The sequence below is a fragment of the Bombus pyrosoma genome, linkage group LG15 (genome assembly GCF_014825855.1).
Source record: "Bombus pyrosoma isolate SC7728 linkage group LG15, ASM1482585v1, whole genome shotgun sequence".
NCBI classification, from domain to species: domain Eukaryota; kingdom Metazoa; phylum Arthropoda; class Insecta; order Hymenoptera; family Apidae; genus Bombus; species Bombus pyrosoma.
In genome coordinates, this window is record NC_057784.1 from 7372073 (window position 1) to 7393564 (window position 21492).

Here is a 21492-nt window from a genome sequence, read left to right on the forward strand (position 1 = left end):
ATTGCTGTAAATTATTAAACATTGTAACGAGTGCTATACTTTGCATTTTCGCACGCTTATGTTTCCCATAAATACATAAAAATCCGCAGTCTAGTAATCACGGAATGAAGACTACTATTATTCCGTGCAACGAAATCAGATCGCTTGCTCCCGAGAGGGAAAACAAGAACAAGGGGAAAGAGTAAAAATAAAAAAGAAACATCAGATACATGAAGCTGGACTGAGAAACGAGTAAAAACTGAAAAGCTACGTCGTCGACGTGTTCGCGAGGATACCAACCTGCTGCCTTGGGATTTTTTCGTCTTTGGCCTTTTTGTGACCGTCCGCATATCATCGGGCATCGGCATCGTCGAAGCGTAGCCATGTTCAGCTTCTGCAATGACAAACCAATCGGTCGGTGAGTTCTGCCGATCCGTTCGCATCGCGCGAATTCCAAAAGATACCGCGCGGCCGTAGGAAAAAAGCGCGCGCTCGCTCGCGGCAAACACGACTCGTTAAAGCGCGCGGACACACGGCCGTGCCGGAATAAAGTCACGTTCCCTCTTTCCAACATAACTTACTGCGGCATTAAAGCTTCACCTGGACACGGAGCGATTCTTGCTCCACCTATAAAGCGAGGGAAAGAGAGAAAGAGAGAGAAAGAAAGAGAGAGAGAGAAACCGGACTGGAAACGCGGAGCGCTCGAAAAGCGCGGAATTTATGTTACGATTTCAGTTAACGCACACCGCGTGTTCCAGGGGACCAGTCTCGCCGAACGTCGCACGCCGTTGACCTCGAATAAATTCGAAAATGTAACAATGCGAGAACGCGAGCGATCGTCGAACCGGCCACCAGCCGATTTACGAGCTATCGCTGGTTACCAATCGCCTCGATGGAGACTTAGAGCAAAGGAATCGGCCGATGGAGATTGTTTTTAGGTGAAGAGGTGAAGGATCTTGGACATTGAAAGCAGTATCGTAAATGGGAATTTTTCATGCTTTTTTGGCGTTATAGGCAATGTGAGAGAGAAAGAGATGTGAGATATCGGAGTGTTTTAAAAGTTATTTCTACCGCTGTGTAAACTAATTACAAAGATTTCTGGTCTTGGGGATTGGGAAATCCTGGTGCTAGTGACAATTTTTTATATGTATTTTCCTGGCGTTTTAAAGGACAAGAGAATTGCCGATTGTTTGAGATGAACGTGTGAAATATTGCAATGTCTTAAAAATTATTCCGATCGTTTCAAATAACGAAGAATGGAAGGTTCGACAATTATTTGTTATATTCGATAATTAACTTACGATAGATGCATCTCGTATTCAGGAAAATAGAAAGTTTTTATTTTATCTTGCTTTTTTGAGATTTTTAAAAGAAGGAAGTGACGTGACGTACGAAAAAGAAAACAAAATGTTTGGTCCAGAAATTCGTTGAAACAGGATAAACACGTAGGAAACACATTTAAAAAGAAACTACGTATAAACTCTATAAATATTTTCTAAAATCCTTCGAGAGCCACTCTACAACCTATAGAAACAAGAAGAACGAAGGCCCACTTTTTAAAGCACTTTGCGATACACCATCCATAAATCTAAGAAACTTTCTCAAAAATCAGTATTTTTTCCGTAACTTAAAGAATTTTCAACATGTAGGAGAAATGTAAAAAGCTGTCTGTTGAGAAAGGTGAAATCAACGCTGGAATACTCGGACAAAGCGTACACGACACTTCGCATGCCCGGTGGTTCTTTAACATTCCTCTCTAGAAAATTTGTTCGTCGCGCGACAAAACAACGTTTCAAAAATAGCCACCACTGTAATTTATCACGAAAATTGCGCTCAGGATGGCGGCAGCTAAGCACAAACAGGTCTCATCGGGTCGAGAAATTGATATTATGTAAGGGGACAGTCAGACAGTCAGCAAAAGGACAGCGAGGTAAGGACACGATGTGCAAAAACTCGACGAAACGACTGTGACGACTAGCGATGGGATCAAGTTCGATATTTATTCGCGGATTCAAGCCATTTCGAATAGAAAAGTTTCACTTGGTGGCATTCGATTGGTACTCGCAAGAAGTTATGTCTCATGATTCTATATTTATAAAGTATTGGCATAATACAAGTTGGTTTCGAATTCCAGAACAAACACATGTGGAATTTAAATGTTACTTAAGATCGAATTAGAATAGAATGGAATTGGATAGTTGAATACATAAAATTTCATAAAATTCAACATTGTAAATAAAGATTCGACATATTTTTACTTGAGACGAAGCTTCTAATGTCTTGTAGTTTGGAAGTTACGTATTTGGAAGTTACCAATCTATGTTTCGTAAATGTTATTTCATTTATTTATCGATATTGTAATAATTACGATCGTCGTCTTTCGCAAGCAGATAAGTCGCAAGAAATTAGAATTCTCCTCGGAGGTGTCACTTGCATTTCTCGATATTCGAGCCCGTCCGAGTCTGAATCTACTTAAAAGTCTGTTTGATTTCTTCAAAGTTAGATTCTTACAATACGCTTGATCCCATCGCTAGAGATGTGTAGTCACCATAACGACTGGTGTAAATTATAAACGCCTCCTCTTGCCGTGTCTCTGGGTCCGATCCTCATCATCATCATCGTACAACAGCCTTAATGGCAGCCTGGTGAAAAAGAACGCGCGCTCGCGCGAGTACACCCGCGACACATCGACCATCTGTCCTCGTGAAAGAAGAAAAGCGTCTCGTTCGCATGCCATGACCATAAGGCTGGCTCATGCAAAAGAGAAATTCGCCTGCTGAATAGCATGTTACGCGCGTTCATAGAGAGAAAGAGAGAGAGAGGGGGGGGGTAAAAGAGAAGAGAGAAGAAGAGAGAAAAAGGGACCTTATGAAACGAGTTTGCCAATTCATAGAGAGAGGGTTGAACAGCCACTCGTTTCCAAAAATTCGAACAAAACTACAATCCTGGTATTTTGCGTGGGAACCTTTGAACAAAGCTTCTCGGGAAGAATGGCAGGAGATTTTGTTTTTTATTTTCTTTTTTTTTTACTTTTCCTTTTCTTTTCCCTTTGAGTTTTGTTTGCTGTTTTGGCTTAGCGTGCCTGTTGAAAGCTGTCCATGGAGCTGTTCAAGTTGCCATTGAATTCGATTTATTATATTTTTTATTGATCGTAATAGAAATTTCTTCCAGATATTACAATCCGTATATTCAAAACGACTACATTCGTTCTATATACAATATATTCGTCATCTCTAAAAAATATAATACGTTTGTAGTAGATACCTTTTGGATTTGTTTCAAATTTTACCAACATTACCATGATAATAAAGTTTCTAACGAAGACTAATGAAGTTTCAAAAAGTTTCGCATAACACGCATAATAATTCATAAGAGGTTTTTAAGGTGAGTGTTCAAAAACTTTCCTGAGTCACCGTACACCTTTACTTGCATCGATCTATGTACATTTTCAAGGTAACTTTTACAGACGTAAATTCCACCTCCCTTTACTCCACACCGCATACATGTCCGTTGTACTATATTAGCAGTATAGTACCTCGTACCCAAAGCGATCCTTCACCCAGTGAATCCAAAACCCGCGAAATTCGCTCGTTTTACCACGACTAAACATGGAAGGGAAGAAGCAAAACTCAGCGAGTCAAGGGAATTCTATAGTTCTCTGGTATTTCGACCAAGCTCGATCCCTGGCGATACAAGAGTCGACATCGAGCAATGAATTAACAAAACGTCTCTCTGTCCCTTTGGTGCGCGTGTTAACGGCATGGAAACGCGGGAGTAAAAGTGCACGACCGAATATCCTGGATGCTGTGGCGTGTGTACATCGCGCATCGTTAGCGGTCACGAACATTTCACACGGCCGCTCGTCCCTTTATTAAACCACGTTTCAACCACGAAATCGGCCAAGAAATACTATGTATAGCCCCGCTCAAACATCCTAAGATACAAAATGTGCGATTAATCAAATTTTAGTTTGGCAGTATGGTAAAAATTTCGAGATCGAGAAACAGCAAAAATTATCGCATTAAACGATATCAATGTCGAATCTTTGAAATCATACGAAAGTACCATTAATTAATACAAAATTCATTGGTACGTAAATGCTACAATAAATAGAACGATGTGCAAATATCTTTTCTAAGAAGGACTGTGACAAATAATTGTCGAAACTCGACGCAAAATATTCGACTATTATTATAAATATTATTTATTAAATGTTATTCGTTCCAAGTGACTAATGTTGTTTCAATCTTTCATAAATGAAACCCAAGTGTTATTCGCAAGAGCTGGGTACGTTTAAGAAATGTTCTTTCATATCTTCGAATGGTAATGTAATTTTTACCAGAGTCGGAGCTAACGTAACAATTGTCCCGAGACTATAGATAGAATGGAGCTGTGCATACGAGGAAGAGAAAAAAGCCATCGGCGATGCGACGTTGAAATAAAAATGTACACTCCGCTACGCTCCTCTCGGTCTCTATCTTATTCGTTCGTTAACCCGTTCTTCTCTCTTTTGCTACTCCTTTCTCTCAACTCTCCATTCCCTCCCGCCCCTCCTACCTCTATCAGCTCACAATCCAATCCTTTTATTTCCCCTCATCTTTCTCGCGACGTCTACTTCCTCCATCTTTATCTGTAATACCTCGTCTCGTTTCTTCTCCTTTTTACAGAAAAGACAGAAGAATCGGAAACGCGTCGCTGGAATCGTCAACGGAGCGATTCAACGCAAACTGTACTCCGCGGACGAGAGCGGAATTCCTCTCTCGAATCTGCAACAATTTAATTTACCATTCGTTCGTTTGACGCAGGGCGTAACTCTGCCGCCGGAATACATATATTAATACCGTGCGCGATATTAGTTTAACGCTCGTTGAATACGCGGAAATCACAGAAGCCGATTAACGGCAGCTCCGAGCGCAACCTCGCCGAATACTCGAATATTTGGAATAAGCCGTGGTCTCGAAAGAATGGACTGGTCCACGCGGCTTACGCTAAACCTAGACCCGTGCGAAATTAATCGACCGCTCAAGGCAGGTGGACAGCGAACCCAGTACAAAGTTTATGTAGCCTGTATTATATTAAAATCAAGCAACTTTAAGTTTACTCGACAAAATTCTAGTCCTTCATTTACAATTTACACGAATATTATGCTTTAGGCGACGTTTCGATTTCAAGATTGGAGGTTATGTTCGAACGAAGATTTTATTGACTCTTTCTGGTATGTTTCGAATATTATAAAACTCCTTCGTTCCTGTAAAGTGCAAAATATAAAATACAAACCTGTAATACGAAAACCGTGTATTAAGTGTCTGACTCATTTGGTAAATATCGAGTAATCTTCAACGTCACGACCCGTATATAAAGACAGATGTCACTTATGAGGTATACGTATGTATTTCGCGGTCATGGAAGCGGCCTTGAGCGCGCAATTACTTTCGGACAAAGCGTAACGACAATGACTCTCGGTCGGTCGCGTTGTACCCGAACGTTTTTCAGGGAAATCGTGCCAAATAGACCGATTAAAATAACGTAACAGCCTTATCTCGCGTACCCTCGAGCAATAATAGTTAATGCTCGATCGACGATCCGACGTGATTCCCCCTTGTTCTTCTCTCTCGCTTGACGAGAGCGCGGCCAATAAACCGAAAGCTCTTTCTGGGGCTCGACTGCTGGGTGTGCTGCTGCTACTCGTGAACGGCCGTAGTGCGCACACGAAAACGTCCCTCTCTTGCTCGCGTGATGCGAGCTTAAACCACGAGAGATCGATGCACGGCAACAGGGGCAGAGAGAGAAGAGAGAAACAAAGAAGCCGTTCTTTCGGGGTGTTCGCGAACGTGTGTGAACGTGACTATACATGGCTCGTTGTGTATGTATATGTATATCTGTGTACGTCACGCGCGCTCCATGCCACACGGATCTTAAAAGAAACAGGAAAGAATTACGACACCGTAAATCCCGACCAACTATTCGAAAGCGAAACGTAGCGTCGCGGAAAAATGCAAGGCGACAACCGTTTATTGTGATCTGTGTATTTTGGTTATTTACGTCACACATGGCTTTCGCCCTGGCGAAAACAGGCTTGTAACGTTGGCAGCAGTGGCTATTAGTATCGGTTACGTTCGCGAGTCACGTGACCCGGAGAATTTAAAAGAAACGGATAAAAGAGAAGAAAAAGTCGAACGAAATGCTTAAGTCGAGGCTTGTTTATGAAGAAAAACGTATACCCTATGAATCATCGACAACCAGAGTACCCAACAAGATATATGTACATATTTATGCAAATGTGTCTAATAATTTCGCGTCGATAACGCGCTCTCCATTAAAGCGACATTAACCGACGAATATTTCTAGAAAAAGCAACGATGAGATTCAATTAACTGCTAATTTAATCAATCAATGATCATTCTTCGCGTTTTTAATAGATACTTGTATTTTACTGATCTCAGTTTTCATGAAGAAAGAAAGGACTGAAATATACAAATTGAACAACATCGATTTAATTAACTGCAAATTTAATTATAATCGATGCATACGTGTCACATTTCTAAAAATGTAAATAGGTAGAATATTTAATTAAAAAAATAAAATATCAACTGGAAAGGGTGGATTTCATAAAATGGATAGTGAGTTAGTGAAATGCAAGAGTAAAGAGAAGGAAGGAGATATCACGGGAATTCAGTACACACACGCGAGCAAACGTAGCATCGGATACGTCACAGGGGTATTATAAGTGGAATGATAAAATGAGATCATCGTTACCGCTTCTCCGCGCACTCTGACGCATACGTGTACACTGCGGACGCGACCTACACGACACAACGACAGTCTCACACACAGTGCACTGTGAAAAAAACACAAGGCACGTATATACACGTGCCTATATCTACATACATATCTATCTATATATCTACGTATCTGCATATATATATATATATATATATTTATTTACTGATAGTGTTTACCGCCGGTTAGCCGAAAAACGAACGTGCACCGCGACACGATTACAGCGTACGCTGCACGTTGCATCACAAGAGCGTACACCGGTGAAGGTCACGCTCTCCAAAACTCACGGTTACGGAGTACGAAAACATCTAGGCTTGATATAGCTCGTCAGAGTCCGGTTCGATATCGGAAAGCTTATCTATATCTACCTATTCATAATTCGATTAATATATTCTGTACCGCGTAAGTTATCGATGACTAATGACCCACGCTGAAACTTCCATTTCATCTCAAATCGTATGATATTTTAACTGTAGAAGGTAAGACAATACTAAAATATTTCCTGTTTCACAATTATTGAAGTATATTGGAATATTTTATATATTAGGCATGTTTCCTCACGATTATGTAATTTTTGTAACAGTTACGAAATGCAATCTACACATGGCTTGGATGGCAAATCACGTAAAATTAACAGATACGGATTGTGTTAAAACTATTTAGAAGACATTCGAAAGAGATAAATATGAACTGAAGAAAAAATTTTGTAGCCGGGGCTTCGATTCCATCGGATAATCACGATATTGATAAAAAAAAAACAGAAATGGAGATAGGCGTAATAATAAAGGTCGCGTTCTGAGATCCAACGACGGTAAGTACACGCGCGTTCGTTGCCATGTGCCAATGACATGGTACACACGCACGAGACACACAGGCGCAAGCACGATGAAACTTGCCGGCGCGCGGTGCTCGCGAAGAAGAAAGGAAAAGAACACAGATGCGTAGATGTACGCGTAGTCTAGGCAGCAGAGCAGTACTCACCTCTTTCTCTTCGTTCAATATACTCGGCGGCCTGTAGTAGGGCAGCAATGCTCATATTTCCCCGATTTGGCGTAATTTTGGCGACTTCGGTTCACTACCTCTTTCCCTGTAATCCCGGCACACACACCGATGATCACCGCCGCGCGCGCGACACACAACGCAATAACCGTTTAGAGACGCACACGACGAGCACCAGCCCCGTATACACCGCGCGGCCGATCTGTTGTTGTTGTTGATGTTGATGTTGGCTGGCGCTGGTGTTGCCGCTTCTCGAACTTTTCTCTCCGCCCGCCTGTTCAACCGCCGCTCCTTCTCCTCCCCCTCTTCCACGACCGCCACCTCTTCCTCCTTTTCTCGTCCGTCCGCGCGCCTCGCTGGCTGCGTTCGCTTAGGTGCACGTAACACACAAGCGCGCGCGCGTGACTACCGAGACTAGCCCGATTTCAAACGCGCACTAGATTCGCGGACGGCAAATCGATGGCCAGGCCTTTCCAACCGCGATACGCATCAAGAACTGTCTTTTTTTCCTCTCTCTACCACGGTATATATTCCGTCGACTATTTCGCGATATACGTTTCCCTTTGTAGCCTATTTGCACCAACCGTTCGACGACTTTCAGTCTATCTCGTCCGTATCTGTCTATCTTACTTCCAATTCCACTTGCTCTTTTATTTAAAATGCTAGTTTCCTTTTCCCTTGTTCTATACGTTTCTTTTCTCCCCCTTTTCTACTCGGTGGCGTTTCACTTTAACTCCGTACAGCTTGTATAATATTCTCCTTTTTCTATCTTTATGTTTTCTGCCTGACTTCGTCGGTTCTCTTCTTCTTTCTTCACCTTCGTTTCACAACATTCACTACGATCACACCAAATCACGTGAAAATGGCAAAAAAGAAAAGAAAAGGAAAATCAACGACCGATAGGATATACGCGAGGCAAGAGAATACGACGCACCGCTGCTCCACACTTCCATACGCGAAGTCGCGTGCGAGCGAACCGACAAATTGTGTTTTATGAATACGCGACAAAGACGGAAGAGACAGACAGAGAGCTCACGCGAGCAAGCAAGTAAGCGCGAACGGTACAATTGGAAAGAAGCATACTATAGTACAGTCACTAGGCGAGTCGAAAGGGTCGAGATTACGCGTGTCGCCGGTAATTTATCGCGGACGCGAGCGACCGATCAACCAAGCGAGCAAACCAACGAATGCGAAAGAACCTGACCTCGATCAGCGGCCGGTTCGACTTGTGCGCGCTCGACCAACTATTATTTTTGGTCAGGAAACGAGTATCGCGTACTGTGCACAGCGTGCATGTGCATGCGACCACTTTACGTGCCGGCTACTTGTTTTGTGCAGCGACCTTGAACGCGTAGATCTTACTGGGAGCCATGCACCAAGTGGCCTGGAGCATGGATCTAGATGTTGCAATATTTCCAACGTATAACGCCAATGTACTCGTATATACCGTGTATATCGTGGTCACCGGAACAAAGTAAAGAACACGTTCGAGAACTTCAAAATGAAATGTAGGACCACAAAATTTTCGCAAAGAGTAAATCGTTCGTTCCGGACGACGAATCTATCGCCGTTTTTCTTGATTCACGCACGTAACTCGGTCAACTTGGTCGTGAGGTCAACGATTCCCATGAAACTCACGCAATACGCAGTTTGCGGTAGCAGACGGATACACACGTACACACACGCAACCAATGTCGAGCGGTGTGCCAATAAAACCGCAATTTACTCGTCAGAGAAAACGTACGTTGTCACGCGCAAAACACAGAGGCAAATCTTCTAGAAACTCGCATGATACGCGACCGATCACGGTAATGCTCGTACTGGTTTTCCGTTCACGATGAGCACGTAGAAAGGCGCTCCCTTGATTCCGTTCTCGACTGGATTGCAAGCGACTTTTAGTACACATGCACGTTACACCGCACAAACATGCCTATGCACACGCATGTAATGCGAGTGAAAATACGTGTGTACATGTGTGATCCGTAATAAGTGTGGTTCCCATACAAGAAACAACGGCAACACGATGGGTGCATACACACGTTCACGGTATGTGGAGAAAATGTGTGCGAATACAGGGCGCGAATAAAACCGATACGCAATATACACGGAGCCGGCCTAAGGATCACGCGAATGTATATTGCGTATCGGACGATACATTAACGGCTCGTTTCTGACAATGATCATTTCTAACGCAAATGTGCTACCTCTCCGACCTGTATACATACAGTAAAAACGCGTGCGTACGTATGACGTTGAGGATCAAATGTATTTCGACCCTATCGTCCACCTAGTGACATTTGGCACGCCGGATACGTTCGCTCACACACGTAAGTAGGTGCAGCTGAGCGACGACGTAAAGAAAGACGGTCACTGTGTGGATCGGCACTGCCTAACACTACTTCTACTACACAGGTTTTCGCGGGTACAGAGTGGGGGGGCTAGTCAGGACAAAGAAAAGGAGGCTCGAAACTGACCGACGACGACGAGCCCACGAGCCCCCGACGACGACGACGACTACGACAAGCCGACGACGAGCGAGCGACAGCCTGATACCTCCGCACTTCGCGAGCACTCTCACGCATTTATCGATGTCAAACGTCTCTGCACCGTAGGAGCACCAGGCGTCGTTTCTTACGGTGTCGCTGATTGGCCGAGCGGTGCGCCAGTGCACTGCCTCGGCCAATCAACGTTGACAATACGACCCTGCCGTACGAGCCGCCACCAGCACCGGTCGTGTCACGTGAATCTCATGCCCGAAAACAAAACAAACAGCTGGCTGTGTTCCTTGCCTCGCTCTCTTGCACGCTATCGTGCGTGTACTTTTCATGTACGATATTCCTCCAGTGGGGAAGACACTCCCCTTTTTCATCTAGAATATACTAAAACTGAGAAATAATATATCAGAAAGTAGCGCGTTGATCGATCACGCTGGTACCAATTACATCGGGAATTAACTTATTATAACACATGATATATTTTTAAATAATTCAAATCCCACTTATTTGTTTCGTTATAATCTATTCGATCCTCCTGTAAGAAACAATTTTTATTCTCTGTTATATAATTTAAATATAACAGCTCTAAAATGTCGCTCGGTACTTCCTTACATTATGAAATTTAAGATAAGTGCATTTGAAAATTCATATAATCGCGCCATCTTTTGTATCTCATTTAGCGTCACCCATACTTTTTCAAATTGGTACTTCTAAAGATCTAAGTCTCTCGAGATCTATAGCGTTCGGTATATATTTGAATATATATAAATTTATAGTTCGATTCAACAAAATTCGATCATTTTGTACTTTATAATAGCGATAAATATGTGTGACGGAAGGATAAAATACAGTAATTTACCGATTTCTGTGATTATCGTCAAAGGTTAGAAGAATTTCTCCGAAAAAGGTGATGATCATTTGGTAAGTTACACAAAATCAATAATTTCTATATAGATCGTATTTAATTTAAAAAATGAGGAATGACATTTGGAAGAATGCACACGTAGATGTACATTTATATACGTTATAACAATTTCTGTCGTTTCACGCATCGTTATTTACGAGTGCAATTGTTATTTTCATTTGTTGTGTTACAACAAAGAATTATATTCGTATGTAAGTATGTTTCATTGTGATATATTTAAAATCAATAGATTTGCGACATGACAAATTCAACAATTATTAGAAAATATTATTGGAACTACAAATCATAAATATAGCTTTATTGCATTTTTTTAGTAAATAACTGCCTACCCAATACATTTTCAACTAATTAAAAAGTAACAATAGATTTATAAAGATTTCTTTTGAAAATAATAATTTTTCAAAATTACATTATTTTTTCCATACTTTTATTATAAGGCAAAAATTAAAACATATTTAAGTTGAACAACTTAGAAACTTGTAATGTACAATTTAAAATATTACTTTGTTTAGTTGATAATCCACTTTTTATTTATTTCTTTGAAAAATACACAATTCTTTATAATTTGTACAATTTTGTAAATTGATTTCTATTATATTGAGATATATCATTTTGATTAAAAAAATGTGTATGATTAAATTACATGCGAGATACAGGAGCGATATCTAGTAGAGCAAGTGCATTTTGAAGCACAATTTTCAATGCATGTAACATATATAATCTGGCAGTCATTGTTGGAATCAAATGGTCATATGCTTCCTATAATAAAACAATAATATATAAATAATAAATTATTAAGCATGCAATAACATTTATAATTCAATCATTAACATTGATCAGTAATAAAACTTACAGTTAAAATTCTAATTCTATGATAGTAGATGCTAAATTTTTGGCACAGTTTAGACAAAAATATACAAATAAATTGTGTATTTGTTTGGAAGACAGGATCATATCTTAAACAATCCTTTATCATTTGTTGATATCCAATAACAAAATTATATATAAGTTCCCATTCTTCCTAGAAATTATAAAGTTTCTGAGTCATTGTTTGTTCTCCTTCATAAATTGGAGACGTTGATAATTCAGTATCTTTTGAATAAAATACCTCTTGATTTAGTAAAGAAAAATCTGTATCATTGACACATGGTAAATTAGGATATTCTCCTCTTAAACTTTTATCATTATACTTTTCAATGATAGCTGTTATTCTTGCTGTATTATATAATATAAAACATCCACCTAAAAACTAATAATGGTAGAAATCATTTCTTTAAAAGTTCTAAGAAATTCATGCAAAGTTCAGAGATGAAAGAACCTTTTGTGTTCGTGGTACTTTTATCGGTAGCAACATTGTATCCAATAAAAACAGGACGGCTTGGTTTTACAGATAATAATTCAAATGTAACTGCTGCTTTTGCAAGGTTTTCAAGGAAACATTCTTCTGTTTCTACATTGAATTCCTGTGCTTCAAAATATTTATGTTCATTTAATGCCTTTAATTCTATAATTTTATTGTTAATATATTCTTTATACGTTAGTTTTGTCTCTTTACAGTTTGTTTCTGTATTTTTTACCACACCACATATACACCTCTCATAATTCTCTCTCACATTTCCTTCTGACTTAGTGGTAAATACAAATCTGTAATCAGAGTGCTCATCTGATAGTTTAGACCCATGCAGAGTCAAAATCTTTTCAGTGACATGTTGTATTAAGTGTAATCTTTTAGTTGTGAGTTCTGATTCTTTATCTTCGAGCGATATGAAACTAAAGATCTTTTTAACTGAAAAAATTTTCCCAAAGTCATTCTTAAATGCTATAACTGCTTTGATCGAGCTCTCTATAAGAGGGGTACGTTGTAAAAATAAACAGACTCTTTCTCTCTCTAAAAGATACTTGTGTAATTTTATAGACCAATTACTACTCGATGATATTAACAACTGTAAAACCTGCAAAGATATCTTTTAGTTTTATAGCTAGGTTATGTTTCTTTCCTTTATGATGATATTTTTTTATTATATTTTACCTGATTTGCAATGTCTGCATCAGTGTTGTTATTTGTTCCACCACCTCGAACATATAGAAAATGTTGCAAAATTGTTGTACACTTTTCTTCACATTTATCTGTGTCTTTCAACAAGTTCTTCCATACTTTAAGGCTAGGTATAAAATATAATTCACCATTTATTGCTAACTTTTCATTATTTACCTTGACAATTGAGGTATTTTTGCAATTATTACCACTTAAATATGACGTTATATTATTTATAAGCAACTGCATGCAAATGGGTGATGTGTTTTCCATTTGTGACTCCATGTGTCAGTCACTCCAATATGAAGTAACTTTAACAACTTACTCCAATATGAAGCATATGATTCTGAAATTAGTTTCACTTATAAGACATGTAACATTCTTAACTTACGTTTTTTATTTCAATTATTAAAATTATTTGCAAACTATATAGTCCTATGATATACTCAAATCTAAATATGTTTTATAATTTATATGTGGTAATTAGAGGTTGTTGAAACCACAGATATTATAGACAACTAAATTAACTGTAACAATTTTTGAAGTAAAATAATTAAAACGAACGTGACTTTTCAGTAGTTTCTTTATTAGAGTCACAAATCGAATTGTGCAAATAAGTGATTGTAAACATTAACATTAATATAATAGTAGCTATACTTAAGATAAAGTATGTACGTATATTTTACAAATTCATCACAAAAAACAATTTTCTATTTAAGCGTATCTAGACTGACGATCGATCATTAAGTAAATTTACTCAGCCATAGTACTGTAATTAAATTCTATAATTTACATCGTTCTCTTTGATAACAATTATCACATAGAATGATGATATTTTACGTATGCTATCGCAGCCAGTTCCTTGCAAAATTCTTCTGTCACGATCACGCTTTCGAACAGGATATTCTCCTTCTCTCTAAAATTCACGAAACATTTAATCTTCCGAAATTACCAAACAACGAACGATATAATTAATCATTTTTATTTTTATTAATCATGTTTACCCTTCGTGAGAACAATCTTCGAGCAATCGTTCCCGTGTCTCCGTCAGCATTTGCTTGTGATCGGGCGTCTTTGGTACCTCGTTCACCAGCTGCTTGACAACTTTTTGCAAGCAGGTGAACAAGTTCTTCGTGCCGGGTGCTACTGGTAGCAACGGATTCAGTAAAAATTCATGCAGGTACGGATGAGGTAAAAGCGCAAGCCTCGAGATCACCACCGTCAGTTGCAGATTGACCTCGTACTTTTGCCTTGGAATACTCGCCACTTTCTCAAAAAGCATCGTCATGAACGGCCCCATGTAAAATCTTACGGAACAATGATCTGCTTCCGGTCTGGAATCGGAACTCGCCGAATCATCCACGGTTACTGCCTCTAGCGGCCAGGCCATCAGCGAGCAGTCTGTCAGCACAGTAGAATACTGCCTTTCCAAGTCAGCCATATACCGTTCGTAATTGTTCACGTCCGTGTCTGTTTGTAGATAACGAGGAATCAGGGACAGGAAACTGAAACGGAGGTTGATACGAAGCTAAAAATTCTATACCTATACACTGTTTCATTTGCATATGCATGTATTGTTGCGCGAGGGAAAGTGTTCGAAGTTCTTTAGCACATACGCTGAGAAAACATATGCAGTTGGTGACGTATCGAAATGATTGATTGAGACTTTCTGTTGATTAAGCTTTCCCACATTGTGTCACGCTTGTCAAGTACTATAAGCGTGTACATTATTGAATTATTACTTTTTTTAAAATATTCTATTTATTCGAGTGACAAGGAATGTCTCCGTCATAAAACGTTCTTTTGATGAAAGTTTTTCTTTTTTCTTTTTCTTTTTTTTTTTTTTTTTCTATGTACGATGGTGAGAGTTTCTGTAAGATTCTTACCAATTTACAATTCTATGAATATTACTAGGTGCTAATGTTCGACTATGACTTTGCTCGTAGGAGAGGTCTAGCGAACCCTTCTTCTTTTCTCTTTCTCTTTCGTCCTCCTCGTCGCTCCAGGATGCAATTGCACTATCCGCTGCGGTGTTGTCGTAATAGCCCCGTGTTGACAAATATACTAATACGAGACAGTGCAGTATATGTTCGTTTCGTTTCTCTATCATTTCCTCGAACAGCTTTAATGTTTCCAGCGTTAAATCGTCACTGTCCGTGAAGCAGTTGTCTATCAGCCTGTGTAGTACAGGTGACGTCCATACGTTTGGTATCTCTGGGCCTCTGTCGTGACCCACGAGCCAGTAACTTACTTCTGAAGAAAGAAATTATCAATATCGTTTGAATTAATTTTGAAATATTGGCAAGGGTCAAAGAGCAATCTTTCTTCGTCTCCTACTATTTAAAGGAGAAAGTAAACGAACTCTATCAATCCTCCGAAAATTCCAAGCAAAAAAGATTGTTAATTCTTCATATTTTAACATAAATTATATACAAACCTGTACATAAGGCGCTAGATGTTAATTCCTTCAAACATTTCGTAATCAACGCCGTGATAAGAACAACATGATGTTCAGCCAGGGCTGGTGTCACGATTTTCTCTAAGAAATTCACTTTAATGTTCTTCGCCAATGCGTTTGCCACATCTGGATGCGCTTCCCTTATCAGTTGATTGCAGTAATCAAACCACATGAAAAACGCGGCGACCTGTCTGCAGCCAGAAAATTTTTTCTCCTTTGTCCACATTGGCGAATCTAAACCCCAAGTAACGTCCACGCCGTCGATCTCTGTTGGATCGACATGCGCTGGGATGGCGTTGAACAGGTTCTCTAATCTATTTGGTATCAGGGTTGCTAAGTCACTGTTTGCTACCATTTGTGCGAACGATGGATCCTCCAAGGATGCAAGGACCATTATTCCTTCGCAGGCTCTTATCCTGACGGTATTATCCTGAAAGAGGAAACATTTTCGTTTAAGAATTTGTTGTCTGGTTGACTGTTCTTTGTATTTTAGGATTTGGAATATTTAATCCATAGCTTTTATTAATATCGAAATTGTAGAATTAGTCCGAAAAGTATGGATAACACAACCTAAGGAGCTATTATGATAGTTTACTTTCATTATTTAAAATTCGTGGCTTACCGCGCTATTTATGTAACTCAACAAGGCATCTAATAGAAGGCATTTTGATTTCTGTGGCGTGTCCGGTCTCAGAAGATTCTGATCTCCTTCTGCGCAATTAGACTCCTCGAAAGCAGCCCCGTACTCGACGTCCAATCGTAAATCCTGGAGATTCTGCAAATGCGTATCTATCTCGTTCATCAGAACGACGTTTTCTCCTTTTTGAGAGATGTCGCAGTCCTGAGAGTCAGAAGATTGTACCGTGACACCCGAATTCTCATCGCAAATCGGTTTTTCGATTACCGGACTAGAAGATTGCGAGGCATTCTCCACTTCCCTGGAAGATATCGACCCGTTCGATTGACTAGATGATCCCCTCGTTCCATTCTTACTGGACGATCTGTGGAGACTAACAGACCGTCTCCTACCATTTTCCGAGCTAAACAAATTGGGATTTATCAACGTGACCGCCTGAGTGTCCAGTGGTTCAAATAAGGGATTAAAGTTATTTTTTCTTCTGTTTGGGACGTAGGTAACTTTTTCCACTTCCATCCTTTCGGAATTCCTTCTGGTAGAGGCGTTATGCCTCTGAACAGTCGGTGCATCGTTTATTATATTGGTCACGTGAGGGTACTTGCAAACTAGGAAGCAAAGCGTGAGAAGAAACTGGACCTCCTCAGCTTCCATAGGCGATGGTGGGTTTCCATTGCACAGAGCGATCAATCGTTGCACTGGTCCATAAATCGACGTGTGATGCAGCAATGGGTACTTAGATCTACCCAGCAATTTTCTTAAAAAAGACAGGCAAATGGTTCTCATTCCGGGTGGAGTTTCCGCACTGGCCAGCGTAGCCAGCAGGTCCAGTAGCTTGTGCTGCAACAGGTATTCGAGGCATGGTCCTGGTTCATTTTCTTCCTTCTCCTCTTCTAACAGTATTTCCAGTAATCTGTCTAAATGTCGTGGTATGCCGGTGGACTGTATGGGCACTTTGCAATCTGTCAGGTGATTCACATAAAAGTTCATAAGCTGTTTCCAATGGTAGGTGAAATCTTGCAGCGGCGTGGCAGGCGGTGCTATCTGCAAACGATAAAAATTCATAAGTACAGCGTGTCGTTTAAAGGAAAAAACTGATGACGACCAAAACGTCGACCGGGAATCGTACTACGTCGTTCTTCGAGTCGTTGTTGAGGAAAACCAAGTAGGATACAAAACACGGTAGATTATTAAACGTGCACATGTTAATGAGCTACGGTTGGTTCGCCCGCAGGTGCAACTTGAAATAATTACATAAGCCGCTAAATATAACGACGTACATCTTGCAACGATTAGACAACGCGCAAATACGCGTGTCAATCGAGATGGGCAGATTTTGCGTATTACCGGCATGGTATTGGCCGGCGAAAGTTGGCTACGCCGCACCGTTATGTTTGTTTGGATTTTTTTATGGGCGCCAAACGAGCGCGATTTAAATCGATCCGGGCGCGCACGAAGAACGAGGAGAAAAAATTCGTAAGAGTAGACAGTAGCGTATCGACTATGGCGAAAGGCACAACATACAGATCGATACACGCAGAACGTAAATAAATACAATGGCACATGTAACAGCGCGCGGTGGTCGAACGAAGAGAAATCATCGTTTACGTAAAGCATATAATGCCGCACTACGATCGATGGATACTGCCTTAAAATCTCTCTTACGCTGTTTACAATGCTCTGCGAACAAAGGAAAAAATATAAATGAAAATGTGCGTGTCTTCTTTTCTCGGTCGAATGAATGGAGAACATTGTACGCAGTCGCGTGGTCGAAAACAGAACCGACGACGAAACTGCGGAATTTATCAGGGTTATCACTCACCACATCAATGGCATTCTTCAACGCGATTTGAATGCCACTAATCATCTTAACGCACCGTCCGATCCTGGTCCACGATTATTTCTCGCTATGCACGCGCCGTGTGGCCGTTTCTCGCGTAATCGCCCGTTTCTGCATAATTTCTCATTGTTCGTTCCCGTATCACGGTGCTATACCTTACTGTCGCTGCGACAGCGAAACTTTGCTGCTTTGACGTGTTTTGTTTCCTGTCAGCTACCACCAGGTGGTGTTGTTATCGCCAAGCATGTATATGTCATATATATATACATATTGTTATGACGTTAGGTACGATGATTGAGAAGAGAGATTGGGGGAACGGTACAGATTACATTGCGCGTAGGCTTGCATTTGTTAGTTTCGTCAAATAATAGATTTATTTTGAGAGACATTTTATATGAATATTTTAAATGATTTTTCGCTGGAAAAAGTAATCGATTTGTAATGATAGACGTAGTTCGTAGCCCTCTAGTGGCGTGCAGAGAAGATGTCGAGTAGTAAATACATTTCGATTAGGTTTGCCAAAGGTCGAAAAATTAAGTGAAACCAAATTTCTAGATTTGAATTGTGATTTTTTCGGTACGGGAAGATTATACTGAATATTTTAATATCCCTTCGCGAATTATTTACTCGAATTTATATCAGGGTTGAATGCGATTAAAATTACTAGTTCCGTTATCTTCAGTATTTTTCCTATTATATATCACTCATTTTCTAATCAAGGTTGATCGATATAATCGCTGATAAGATTCTCAGATACCTGTCTAACTATGCTAATAAAACGTCTAACTATCGAGAATATTTGCTCGTGTTTACCGTGATCAATAATGATAAGAAATTAAATAAGTCTCGTACCATTTCAATTTAAAAAAAAAATCCAAAATTTTCTTACAAAACCTTCGCGCAATAATTATCATTGCAAATGCTCTATTTCTTTAAATAGCCACCTTATCTTTATTGTTCCCCTTCCGCCCACGAGGCAAACTTCTCGTCACTTTTAGTATTTCTTAGAATTGCAAACTCTGTCTTATCAAAAGGTCTTATCAATATATTAATATATCAGTTATGTACTAACGTAATAAAAACTGAAAAAAATATTTAAATTATATTTATTAAATACATAAATTAAATGTATATATAATATATTGATATATTAAAAACATTGATCGAGCTCCAAAATGTTCTCAACTCTTTTCAAACGCGACATGGTAATGGCACATCGATCGTGAGCAACAGGATTTACGATCACTTTTATTTTGCACCTTTAACGTGTACACATCTCAACAACATTAACCAGTTTGAGAATGTAAAAAAAGTCGTGACAAAAAATCGTGAAAGCGGTTCAGGCTCCGCCGATATAATCGATTCGCTGTCTTCGACGATCTTTCCGATTCAATTCTACTCGCTCCTTCGAATCGATCGATTTATTCACGATTAACCAAGGAAAACAACTTTGTCTCTCGCTAAACATCCTACCAAATTTCTTGTCGGACACTCGACGCTTTCACAAATACGCTGTCGCGATTTAAATCGATGAACAGTACAGTTAGATCGCGCGCCTCATGAAGCCGCTGATTTTTCTTACGTAGCTTAGAATACAGTGATTCGATGCTCGACCACGAGAATTCCTCGCATTGTAGGAATCCGAACGTGATCGCATTTGTACTCGTACTTTGCCGCTTTTTTCTGTCACATTAATTATCTTTAGATCTGTGCAGACGCATGACACAATATCGTTGGAATTTCGCACCAGTGGCGCTTTACTATTTTATTTTATTTTTTATTTTCTTTAAAAATGACAATTCGAACGGAAGAACTTTATTTCTCGTTTATATATAGAATTTAGTTATACAATTGGCTATAATTGTACTATCCTTCTTCAGACACCTTTATCGATCCACAATTCTAATAATTTTCTAGTACCATTTTCCGATGCTTCAACAATCTCCAATACGAATTTCCGATGCATCATCAACAATCTAAAACTACGGGATACGGAATCACACAGCGTCACTATCAACAAAATCACAACGAAATAGCGTCGTTGGTGTGTATGGTGTCTTACAATAATAATCGGTAGAATACGCGACGACACGTTTCGTGCTCGTGTCGACATCGCACGTTAAATCGAACGCTACGCTCACGTGGATCCGCGTGATCGCGCTAAGTATACCGCGGCAGAGCTACTCACCACCTTTAGTCTCAACAGTCGCCGCAACATCGATGACGAGAGACCAGCAAACGATCAGAAACGAACGTTCGATTCGGCTCGGTTCGAGGAAACGGAACGAAGCAGAGAGGATCTTCTTCGCGTGAAACGACGATCACAAAAGAATCCTCTTTCTCTCTCTCTCTCTCTCTTCATCGACAGATCGACCATCCACGCGAATTTTATCGGTACACACCGCGAAGTCTTATCGAAATAACGACGAAAATAAATACAGAATATATAGCAACAATTCCTCGTCCTGGCCAAGCTTTTAACCGACACTTTTCTTCCCGCCACTGTTTCGTAATCCAAGAACACGAACCGAATGACAATCGAGCCCAGATCCGGAAAGAACGGGACGATCCTCATCGCGCTTTCCAGTCGCGTACGAAACAATAGGAGGGAAACTTTGGAGTAAAGATAGAGGAGCGATGATTCTTCCTTCTTCAGGTCTGTTCGATCCATATCGTGCTTATGTTCAAACCACGAATGTTCGAATTTTCTACTATTTCTGATAAAGTTCCGCAAACTGCTGAATGTCTCTTTTTTTTTAAATTATATAAATCGAGACGATCAGTTCGATACGATTGACTTCAAAGATATCCGATTACTTTATATTTAATTATAAATTTCTATGATGTATCGAACCGTGATATCGACATTAATGATTAAGGAGAATATAATGACATAAGGAGGACAATATCAGGTCATAAGCACCGCGGTTCTTCTGAGAGCTAAATTTAATATAATAGAATTCGTTACGACGTCAATTTTGTAAAGTTGTACTAGTAGCCGAATAAAAAACACATTAGCTCGACTAATTACTAATTGTAAAAAATTGAGAGTAATACCTAGATACACGTACATATGGTAAAATTTTGTTTATCCCGGGAATAAAACAGCTGCGATAATTATAATGAAATGGTTCTGGTAGTACAAGTTTGTTCGCTAATTATTCCCTTTCAGAAAACTAAAGTCGAGCACGTTTGTACGTTTTGTCTCATTGTAAGCTGATACATAATTTGGTGCAACTGTTTCTTTTTTAACGTGAGTGCAATTTATACCGAACACTATTCAGTGTTCCTGTCTCCTCGATGCATTTTTTTTATATTTTATAATTTTACAATTTATAGAATTTTGT

The 21492-nt window shown here is 39.7% G+C and overlaps 3 protein-coding genes across 18 annotated transcripts in view; all 3 read right to left on the reverse strand.

Annotated features, from left to right (window-relative positions):
* Positions 1–10431, reverse strand: part of LOC122575621 (max dimerization protein 1-like) — a 234691-nt gene extending 224260 nt beyond the window's left edge. The window contains exons 1-3 of one of the 10 annotated variants that reach the window (XM_043744807.1): positions 9984–10431; positions 7741–8594; positions 280–373 (exon numbers count right to left, since the gene is read on the reverse strand). In XM_043744807.1, the coding sequence (XP_043600742.1) occupies positions 280–373; positions 7741–7795 (149 nt within the window). In that variant the 5' untranslated portion in view covers positions 7796–8594; positions 9984–10431. The other 9 variants (XM_043744805.1, XM_043744804.1, XM_043744803.1 and 6 more) reach the window with 9 other exon arrangements.
* A 1254-nt stretch (positions 10432–11685) lies between these two features.
* LOC122575619 (DALR anticodon-binding domain-containing protein 3-like) lies at positions 11686–13646 on the reverse strand. The gene is made up of 5 exons (XM_043744794.1): positions 13208–13646; positions 12497–13130; positions 12287–12420; positions 12032–12199; positions 11686–11937 (listed from the first exon to the last, which is right to left on the reverse strand). The coding sequence occupies exons 1-5, from the start codon at positions 13496–13498 to the stop codon at positions 11818–11820; spliced, it is 1347 nt and encodes a 448-aa protein (XP_043600729.1). The 5' UTR covers positions 13499–13646; the 3' UTR covers positions 11686–11817.
* A 132-nt stretch (positions 13647–13778) lies between these two features.
* LOC122575615 (FHF complex subunit HOOK interacting protein 2A-like) lies at positions 13779–20472 on the reverse strand. Of its 7 annotated transcripts, XM_043744781.1 has the most exons (7): positions 18128–19082; positions 17971–17985; positions 16294–17349; positions 15651–16101; positions 15100–15466; positions 14218–14718; positions 13779–14129 (listed from the first exon to the last, which is right to left on the reverse strand). In XM_043744781.1, the coding sequence occupies exons 1-7, from the start codon at positions 18170–18172 to the stop codon at positions 14030–14032; spliced, it is 2535 nt and encodes an 844-aa protein (XP_043600716.1). In that variant the 5' UTR covers positions 18173–19082; the 3' UTR covers positions 13779–14029. The 7 variants fall into 7 exon arrangements, with proteins under 7 accessions (XP_043600716.1, XP_043600719.1, XP_043600718.1 ...); XM_043744784.1 differs by lacking the exons at positions 17971–17985; positions 18128–19082 and adding an exon at positions 20334–20472; XM_043744783.1 differs by lacking the exon at positions 17971–17985 and having other exon boundaries at positions 18131–19082.
* Positions 20473–21492: the final 1020 nt, after the last annotated feature.

What these genes read in the sequence shown, in the direction of transcription:
- LOC122575619 (XM_043744794.1), bottom strand. Translation starts at nt 13,498, where the DNA reads ATGGAGTCACAAATGGAAAACACATCACCCATTTGCATGCAGTTGCTT. An exon ending in ATGCAGACATTGCAAATCAG is followed by an intron (nt 13,131 to 13,207) that starts GTAAAATATAAT and finishes ATATCTTTGCAG; the next exon opens with GTTTTACAGTTGTTAATATC. An exon ending in TTTCTTTACTAAATCAAGAG is followed by an intron (nt 12,200 to 12,286) that starts GTATTTTATTCA and finishes TATAATTTCTAG; the next exon opens with GAAGAATGGGAACTTATATA.
- LOC122575615 (XM_043744778.1), bottom strand. Translation starts at nt 17,922, where the DNA reads ATGCTTTACGTAAACGATGATTTCTCTTCGTTCGACCACCGCGCGCTG. An exon ending in TGAGTTACATAAATAGCGCG is followed by an intron (nt 16,102 to 16,293) that starts GTAAGCCACGAA and finishes TTCCTCTTTCAG; the next exon opens with GATAATACCGTCAGGATAAG. An exon ending in ATCTAGCGCCTTATGTACAG is followed by an intron (nt 15,467 to 15,650) that starts GTTTGTATATAA and finishes TTCTTTCTTCAG; the next exon opens with AAGTAAGTTACTGGCTCGTG.